Source organism: Condylura cristata, unplaced genomic scaffold (assembly GCF_000260355.1).
Source record: "Condylura cristata isolate star-nosed mole 26May11 unplaced genomic scaffold, ConCri1.0 scaffold00015, whole genome shotgun sequence".
Taxonomy (NCBI): Eukaryota; Metazoa; Chordata; class Mammalia; order Eulipotyphla; family Talpidae; genus Condylura; species Condylura cristata.
This window is the reverse complement of record NW_004567116.1, coordinates 8,530,192-8,540,013: the sequence shown is the minus strand read 5'-3', so window position 1 is coordinate 8,540,013 and position 9,822 is coordinate 8,530,192. Positions and strand designations below refer to the sequence as shown.

Sequence of the window (9,822 nt, the reverse complement as noted above, 5' to 3'; positions counted from 1 at the left end):
AGTCTGGTTTTCAGGACCAGCAGAGCTGCTGGCAGCCAGAGGCTAGAAGCCAGGGGTGCTGCTAAACACCCTACAGTGTACATGTCAGGCCCCAGAACATAGAACTCTTAATCCCAATTGTCGACAGAAGTTGAGAGACCCCAGCAAGGGGGTGACAGGACAGAGAAGAAGGGGGCCATGGAGGAAGGGGCAGGAGGAAGCAGCACTGGGCCTGGAGGAAACAGACCTGAGTTCACTGGCCAGCTGGGTCACCTCGAAGAGTCACTTAACTCCCTAAGCCTCAGTTTCCTCCTTTATAAAAAGGCCACAAGGATTAGAGAGGCTGATAAATGTAAAAGAAGCTACCACTGTGCCTTGGCATGCCAATAAATGCAGGGTGTGTGTGGGGGGGTGGTAGTAGGGGTGGGTAAGGACGTGGGAATGTTTTTTCCAAAAGGGTTTGGTTTTAAGGACTTGACACTGGGCCTGGAAGAGCAAGAACAGCATAGTTGGGTGCTGTCTGCAGGAGGGAGTGGCACTGAAGGTAAAGAGGGCTGGTTTTCACCTCGCTGCCCCCCCCCCTTTGGCTGAGTGATAACAGAAGTCCAGATTTCCCCCAGCAGATTCCAGGAACAAAGCATTCCATCGGGTGGGCATCCAGCTAGTGGCTGGCGCTGGAAAGTCACTTCCTGCAGGTCAGAGACTCAGCAGCTGCCTCTCAAGCCAGGCAAGCTCCCAGCTTGGGCATTCATTCCACAAATACACACATTCTACCCCCCCCCCCAAAAGCCAGCTGCCCCTCTGGGAGCCCCTGAGGTGGAATTCTGCCTTTTCACTGGAGTCCTGGCTGTGATCATAAAGGGCAGCTTTTAACCCTTTTTGACTAAAAGAATGGCAAGTGAAGAAAGGAACCGAATGACGGTGGGTGGCAAAACGCAGTTGTCATTTTAAGAAGTGAAGCTGGAACACTCGGCCATGCTTCTGGCTTCTAGGGGCTGGGCCCTCCAACATCAAGCAAACTAACAAGGAAGAGATCTTTCCCCAAAGTGTTCGCTCCCCCCCCTGGTCACCAAGTCTCCAGCTTTAGAGGCACATAGGCTCATAGGGCCTTTTGGGGAGGCTAACCAAGATGGCAGTCATTCACCAATTAATTTCTCTTGTTTCCTTTTGAAGGAAAGAAAAGATGCTTCCATTTGGTGGAGCAACTGACTTGAGAGGAGAGAGCATAAATCTGGACTGAGAGAGCCTGGAGTTTGAATCCCGACAACTTTGAGCAAGTTAGTTAAATGTCTCTGAGTCTCAGTTTCCTCTTCCATAAAATGGGGATCATAAAGTTGGACATCAGAGGGTTTTGGAAAGATGAAATTAAACTTTCCATGTAAACTGCTTATCCCGGGGCTGGGCCACAGCAAAAACTTCCTGATATTAACATAACCATCCTCTCCTGAGTACTTCGCAGGAACGCCAAGCAAGTTTCCAAGCCCTTTCCAGTCCCTGGATGCTCTCTGCACTGTTATTATCACTTACATGCAGAGAGGTGAAGTCAGTAGGTTACACAGGTACTGAGGGGCGGGGCCTGACTTCACGCCCATCCCAGCGTCTCTGCTCTTAATCACTCCATTACACGCCCTCCTATACACGATATAGCTATTATGAGAAATTCCAAAACCCTGAGGTCAAAAAAAGGGAATTTAAAAATCTGGTTCCTCCCCTCTATGTCTTCTCAATTAGCAACATGCAGGGAGTTTATGGATCGCAGGCAGTGGCCTCTCCTGCTTACTGCTTCTTCCGTGTTCAGGTCAGGTAGGAAGCAGGGCGCCTCTGTATTGTATTGTTCCCAATAATAAGTCATGGCATGTTTCAGCTTCTTTTTACACTTGACAATCTACCTTTGCAAACATTCTTACTTATTACAGTAACTCTTACTAGTTATGGGAGTGTCCATTTACCACCTTACTGGTGGTAAGGTCACCTGCTTTGGCTAAAGGTCACAGGATAAGTGAGAGAATCAAGATGGCAGCCCCATTCTGACCTTCAGACCAGCCTTCCTCCCTCAGTGTCATCCAGAACCAGGACTTGCAGTGAGTTTTCCAGGGGACAACGAAGCATGCCTAGGTCAGAGGCACTGCTCTCCAGCAACGCATAAAACTCTCAGCTGGAGGGAAGCCACACCTGTCACCTGGACGCCAAGGTGTACAGGATGTCACATGGCCATACACAGTTTTTTCATAGAGATGAAAAGATGAACAAGCAGTTCCCCTCGAGTTAGGATGGCTACCCAGGGTGGAGGGGATTATAATGGGAGAGGGAGGAGCCTCACTCCTATCACTGAAAGGTCTTTTTTTTTAAATATATAACTTTCCTCTTGCCTACTGGTGGCAATGGTGAAGATGTAGGTTCTACTGAATGAGGATAAGCTAGAGGGGGTAGTCTCAAACTACATCCAGGACCATCAGAGGACTGATCCGCTGACTTTAGCGCCTTAGGAGACCTGCTCAGTAGGGGTCTCTCACTGAAGGAGGTGCCCATGTAGCAAGCAAAGCAGACACCCGGAGGGTGAATGGATCCAAGCTCATCCAGCAAATACATGGAAGCTGGAGAGAGCTGGGTGCCTAGAGATGGCCACTGGAGGGCAGAACTTGCAGAAGGAACCTCAGAACCAATTCCCAAAAGGGGGACTGGCTGGTAGCAGAAGAAGTCCAGGAAGTGAACTCTTTGCTGACTAGCCCACCTGGCCCCAGGTAGCTCTGGCAGAATCTTAAGCAGCTTCTTAGATCTATCCAGTTTAAGGTCTTTCTCTGCTCCTACAGGAATTCCTTCACTCACTGTGATACCAACCTGCCGAGACTACTCATGTCTGTCCCTAGACCCCTGGAGGTCAGGCTTACTTGGCATTCTTCTAGAAGCCCCTTTCAAAGGAGTCTCACACACAGAAAAGAAATTCCTATCAGTCGTCCTCGAAATGATGAAACAGAAAGAAGAGGAACTTTAAGAACATGGGAAGAAAACTAAGTTAGTGGCTGGCTAGCTGACCCTGGAATGTAATTTAATCTCTTCATACCTTAGTTTCTCATTAGGAAAATTGGGATTCGCCTCCCTCACCTCCTATGGGTAGTATGAGAAATTAGTTCATTTCAAAAAACCACTTGGCATAGTGGCCTTTCATCTCACACAGAACCCTTACCCAGTCACCTCATGACAAAAACTTGCTATGTCAGAGCTTGAGATGTCTAGAAACCCTATTGTGTGCCAGCTTGCACCGAGTGGATAAAGTTAGTGCCATGGATGAGTCTCTTTCCATCAAGTCATGGAACCACGCTACTAGGCTCTCTCTTAAGGTCCTCAAAAGTCTGTTTCTCCTGCTCAGCCAACAGATCGCACAAACCCAACAGAAGGTGGACTGAAAGTGGTAGCTGCACTCTCTGAGGTGTTGCTAGAAATACCCTTTCCCTCTCTGCCTAGATCTCAAAACACAGGACTAAGTTAGTGAGGTTTCTCCCCTTCTGGGAGCCTTTCTAGGTCTCCCTCCATCAGAAGTAAATGTATTTGCGTTAGGATTCACTGAGCAATTGATAACTGAACCCAAAGAATCATTGTAAGATAAAACAACTCTTCCCAACCTAGATCTTTGGGGATAGCTTGGACTATAAAATAGTCTGTTCTGAGAGGTGGTGTGGGTTGTAGTGCTAAGAGTTTAGACTCTGGGCTCAAGTCCTGCTTCAGCTACTCACTAGCCATGTGACAACAGACTGCTCTGAGCCATAGTTTCTCAGCTGTAAGCCAGATGCCTAACAGTCCTAACTTGGTAGGGACACTGTGTGGACCAAATGTGATAATACACGCGAAACATATCAACCAGGGACACAGCAAAAAAAAAAAAAAAAATGTCAACTGCCACAGAAGTACATTTATATTTTTTAGATTACGTGTCCTAGTGTGCAAAATATGATCACCAAAATATCATTCCCCAAAGTGCAGATTCTGATTTGAGGAAGTGCATTTTAGACTTCTACAGCCTCTGAATCTGTAGTTGAAACTTGTTTTAAATGGGGTGGAAAGAGAAGGGAGCTCCCTTTCCTATGTGCCCACGGAGGGGTATTATAATCTGCCATTTCATTTGGTTTTCAGAGGCTGTAATCAGCCTTGCAGAGAAACTATCTCTTGCCCTTAGCCATGCCCAAAAGTTGGTGGCAGTAGAGCTCCCAAGGATGGGACATTGGAAAGGAAAACACACACACATACACACTCCGGGAACCCTCAGGCCTGGCAGGAAGTAGCAGAGAGCTTGGAGAGTTCACTGGAGGCACTCACAACCTCAAAATGTCTTTCTTGCACGTCCTAAGTGCTAATCAGGTGTCTCTCCCAACACCCTCGGCGGTACCTGGCTGGCTGGCCCGACACCCAGAGAGGGGGGAGGGTCCCTCTCGCCCCCCCCATCCCCCCAACCACTGGCTGGTGTAGGAGCTTCTCAGCCCCTGAAAACCTCCGGTGATAAATTATGCAGCAGCACCTTTGTGTCGCTGCCTCTCAGCCAGATGGGAGGTTCTCTCCGTCTTTTGTTTCCGGGCTTTGCCGCAGTTCTGATCCTCAGCAATGCGTAGAGGTGAGGGGGGTTGCTCCTGTAGCCAAGTCGGGGCCTGCCGCAGGTCCCAGCAAGGCCTTCCCCAGCTGGGACTCAGGCAGCCCTTCTCCCCACTCGAACCTGAATGCGCAGGGAAGCAGGGCAGAGGGAGAGCTCCCAGCCAATCCGCTCGGCTGAGAGTCCCGGCTGAGAGTCCCGTGGGTAATGGCTACGTGCAGAGGAAGAATGAAGTTTGCAGCGCCGGGCAGAAGAGGTGCCAGGGACGCTGAGGATGCTTGCTTCTTGCTAAGTCAAAAGTGCGGAAGAGAAAATGGAGTCAATCGGCCACAAGGAAAGCTACAGAATCAGCTCTTTTGAATGCTGTGCTTGGTTAAGGTCAACTATCTGCAGCCCCCCCCCCCCACATCAAATCACTGGCATCAACTTAAAAGGAAGAAACAAAGAGACAACAGGGGTCAAACTTTGGGGTGGAGGAGCTGGGGGCTGGGGGCGATGTGGGGCTTGAGACCCGCATCAATTATGCCTGCACACTGACAGGATGCCTGATGGAAGATGGTAATCATGAGGCAGCAGCAGGGCCACAGCCCAGCCCAGCCCCCCCACCCCACCCCCCAGCCGGGGCAATTGCTACCTTATGAGCCTGATTCCCTTCCCAGGCGGGTGGGAGAGAGAGCTTGGAATTCTAAACTGTTCCAGCCAGAGACCTCAGCTGGCACCTCTCACCCCGGTCACAGCAACCTTAGCGTGAGATGCCTCGCCACAGGGCTTTCAGCAGGGGAGAGCGCAGAGGAAAGTCCCATCTCCCAGGACCAGCCTAGGACAGCTGAGGCCAAGGGGCTCTCCAGATTCAAATGATAGCTTAACGGACCTCTTTTCTGGAAGTTTGGACATGCTTAGGTTTTCATTAGGCTTTCAATGGTGAAGAGAGGGGGCAAGATCTTCAAGAGATAAAAACAAGAAACAGCTGAAATAAATGAAAGGCTGAGCCCTATATTTTGGCATCCAGCACTATAATATAATTTATTGTTTACCTGGCTCCCATAGTCCCAAGGCAAAACCATTTCTAATCCACTGTGCAAGCTGCCTGACATATATCCAGGGCTATAGGAGCTCCATCGTTGCTAATTTTTGTGTGGATGGCTTGCACATATTGTTATTTTTACAATAGTCTCAAGTGTCATTTATTTCGACTCCCCCTCCATTTACAGAGAAGAACCCTGAAGTTCAGAAAGAGTAAATGTTTTGCACAGTCAAGAAGTATGGAAGCCAAATTCAAACCCAGGTCTGCCTGTGCTTCTGAATCACTGAGCTCTGCCTGCAGTGATTAGATGACTGCTGGGCAAATGTGTTGCTTGCTGAATGAATGAATAAATGAATGGGTGCAGAGCCCAGTTTAGGGTATGCGCTTGAGTGTACTGGGGAGCAAGCACCTGACCCTGCCAGCTCTAAACTAGGAGAACAGCAAGCACAGGCATTCATCTGAGCTATTTATAGGACCAAACTTGGGCTTTGCCAACTAACTAGGCAGTACGGAGCCTCCCCTGGGACACTGAATCCCACCAGGCTGACAAGCTAAGAAGGGCTGCTGATGCCCAAGATGAGCTGACAGTGCAGGCACCGTCTGGGGCCCAGATGCCCCATGCCCAGGCAAAACTCTTGGCTAAGCTGCGCCAAGGAATGTAGAGAAACTGCAGCTAGCACCGGCTGACAGATCCAGTCCACCAAAGCAAGGAACTGGCTCTCAATTATCAGAAGTGCCCAGGAAAAGAAAAAAGACGAACCTACTTTTTTTTTTTTTTTTTAAAGATTTATTTATTTGTGCATACAGAACTGGGGTATAGGCCAGAGGTTCAGGAGCGGCGAGAGGCTTCACCAGAGACAGAGTGGGAAACAGAACAGGCAGATCGACGAAGTACACTGCTGAGGGGAGCAGCGGGCGGGTCAGGAGAGGTCTGCCACGCCATGTGGTCCCTTCCGGGGCAGGCGGGGATCGGACTTATGCGGGAGCGGCTTTAGATTCTCAGTGCTGTGCTCCAACCCGCTGCGCCACCAGGGAGGGCCCAAGATGAACCTACTTTTTAAAACTGAAATTCTGTTCCTATTCAGAAGCCTCTACTGCCGATCTTCTCTTCAAAGGAGAAGCAACAAAGCCATCCTTCCCATTTTTCTTCTAAGGAGTCCAGATACACAATCAGTAGAAAGAGTAAGGGAAGACCTGAAAGACACCCTGTCCTCTGTGACCTCCTGATTCTCTGCTGGTTCAGAAATGGACATGCCCCACGACTCTGTATCAGACATGGTCAGACTTGGTTGCCTTGCACCTGTCATTCTTAATACCACGTGCGAGTCCCAGAGATGTTATCCGATACTCATCAGGGGACAGAAGAGGAAATCCAAAATCAGAGGCAAGCCAAGCATCTTTTACATGTCCAATAAACTCAGGGACAAGGTCAACCAAGCACTACGACAACAGCCAGATAGGAAGGGGACCCTTCTCAGTGCCACTCTTTTGCACTCATTCTCAGAAACAACTTTTTGCTTATGGGAAGACCCTCCTAGACCAATATGGTTTCCACTCTTTCGCCAGTGATTGCCGGAGGTCTCGCCTCAACCCTCAAGAGGAAGCTAGCCAAGGCTAGGGCCAGCAATCAAGTTTCCTTGCAAAATCTTTACTGTTGGATGATGTGCTGTGTAGCTCAGGCCAAACCCAGAGGGTCCAGGAGAAGCCCAAAGGACTAAAAGCATCCAAATAAGCACCTTACACTTCAGTGTCTTGAATTCACTTCTAGCTGAGGTGGGGGTCTGCCCAAGTGATCTGCTATGATGCGCTGTTTCTTCCAGAGCCCCTGAACACACCGTTGGATCCTCATCGTGGTGTTTGGTAGAGCAACCGCTCAGTGTCACTGGGAGCCATGAATCTATCCCTTCCAGCCTTCCAAGGAGGGGTCAGTATCAGGCAAGGCGAAGTCTAGATTTGCGTGCTAAAGACTGTTCTTTCTCTGAGCACACAGCCTCAACGCCTGCTTACACGTTCCCATTGAACTTTTGTTCTTACGTAAACAAACAAAAAATCCCAGAAGTTACCAAGAACCCTTCTATCCTTTTCTGTACAGCATTAAATCCACACAGTTCCCTACTCCATTCTCATTGCAGATGTAGTGGCTGCAGCTTTGACAATTTTGCAGCAGTCAAATCCTCAGAGCCAGTCTCAGAAGAACCTTCCAGTGCCCCTTTCCCTAAGGGCAGAAGGCGGCAATCTCCTCTCTGGCTTTGTTAGTATCCGTTTTAGCCCTTTTTATTTTTCAGTGTTGTGCCATTTCCCTTGATCTTTTTCAAAACTTCCTCCAGGGGGCCGAGAGGAAAGTTCCATCCTCTCCACTCACAGCCGGAAGGGGAAAACCCCCCAAAAAGCATAGCTGTCCCTTTAAGGGGCCCATGTGGTGGGAAGAGCACACACATTCCTACCCCTGTAGGGCCGCTGTCCCGACACGCCAAAGAGGCTACAAATAACCTCCTAGGAGAGCCAGGCGGGGGTGCACACTGCGAAGGAAGCCGGGGAAGTGGGTCGGCCAGGCTACTTCTGGGAGAAGAGTGAAGAGAGGAGAGTAATCGGTGTTGGAGAGGGCTTGGAAAACGTCATTTAAGACCCTGGATATTTTAAACAGACATGAGGACTCTGTTTTGGATTTGGGAGGCCAACCAGTCTTTAAAACAAGTGCCCAGGTATCTCCACGCCCTGCCAGGCAAGTTCTGAAATGTGCACTGACGCTTTCCACACGAGCTCTCCAACGATAAAGAAAGAACCCTGTAAGGCCAGGATGTACAGACCCCTCCATTCCGAACCCCATCTCCTCACTGGGCTGGAGGAGAATGGAGAGGTTCGCAACCACCCCCCCTCACACACACACCAACACAAACACACACACTTCCCGCGCATTGAATAGCGGTGGGTGAATAGGGCTGAGGTTCAAAGATCAAAGTTCTTTGATCTTTGGGCGCAAACTAGAGACAGCTGCTAAATCACGGGGTGCACCCACGGTCCTAGGGGACTGCGGAGAAACAGATTCCGCTGGAGTTCTAATCACACACAACAGTTGCGTACGGGCACCAAACAAGATATTAATCAGGAGCAGATGAAGCTGCAGTCCTGTGCCGTGCGTCCAGCTCCCCGGGACCACCGCGCGGGCCGGGAGGCTGCCTCTCACAGGTTCGCCAACACCCGCTCCCCCAGACCTCCTACCCCTAGGACGGATCTGCTGAACCTTCTAGCAGTTTCTTCCCTATGTCCCTCTTCTGCCCCCCCTTTCAACAGTTTCTCCCCTCTTCCTTCCCTCCCCTTCCCCACCCGTGATGGATCCAGGGCAGGAAGCTGATTGGCCGCAGCCTGGAGAGGGAACCCAAAACCCCACTAAGGGGAGATGCTGCAAGCAAGCAATGTCCGAAGACCCTCAGTGGGGGCAAGGAACTGCTCGCCGTGTAGAGGAAAACCCAGCACGCAAGTATTCCGATTCCACTGGGCCTCCTCTCATCAACCAGCACAAGACCCCCAGCTCGTCGGAAGGAGGGCTATTTACAAAGTAGAGTTTAGCGACCACCCTCCCCCGCGCCCCTTTCTTCCCACACATTCATTTGCACCAAGGACACAGAGACCCCGTTTTAACCTGAAAGGGAAGCCGCCCCCAACTCCTCAAAGAGCTACGAGGGAAGGCGAACTAGCGCCTCGGATCGTCCCCGGGTCGGGTCCAGACCCGAGCCCGGGGGCTGGTGTCTTGGGGGGCGGGGGGGCGGGGGGGTCCTCCACGACTGCCCCCTCTCGGACTTAAATATCTGGGGGAGTTCCAGTGCCCTCCCCGGCACGCAAGCTCAAGGCTACTGCTTGGAGCGAGGGTGCGGGGTCTCAGGCCTCAGCCTGCGCCGTCAGGCTCTGGGAGGTGAGTCCTGCAGCTGCCGGACCCCGAGACAAACTTTCCCCGCCGGCCGGTCCGCGCGGGCGCTGCGGCGCCGCTTACCGTGTGAGCAGAGCAGGGCGCCAAGCAGCAGCGCGCTCCACGGCCGCCTCATGGTGCCACCGCCGGCGCTCCCTGCCGGCCGGGGGTCCCGCCGGCTCCCGAGGGACGGCGAGGCCGCGCGAGTGCGTGAAGGGTCCCCGAGAGGAAGCGTACGGGTCCACCGCGGCGAGCGCGCCCCGCAAGTCGCCTTTCGGCCGCTGCCGCCGCCAGTGCAGCCCGAGTCGAGCCGCCCCGCCAGGGGACCGGGAGGGG

General features: G+C 51.5%; 1 protein-coding gene across 1 annotated transcript in view; it reads right to left on the bottom strand.

Moving 5' to 3' along the window:
* LRP4 (low density lipoprotein receptor-related protein 4) overlaps positions 1 to 9,822 on the bottom strand; it is a 55,701-nt gene that overhangs the window by 38,748 nt on the left and 7,131 nt on the right. The window contains exon 2 of the mRNA XM_012725182.1: positions 9,571 to 9,767. Within this exon, the coding sequence (XP_012580636.1) occupies positions 9,571 to 9,767 (197 nt within the window). The remainder of the gene's footprint in view (positions 1 to 9,570; positions 9,768 to 9,822) is intronic.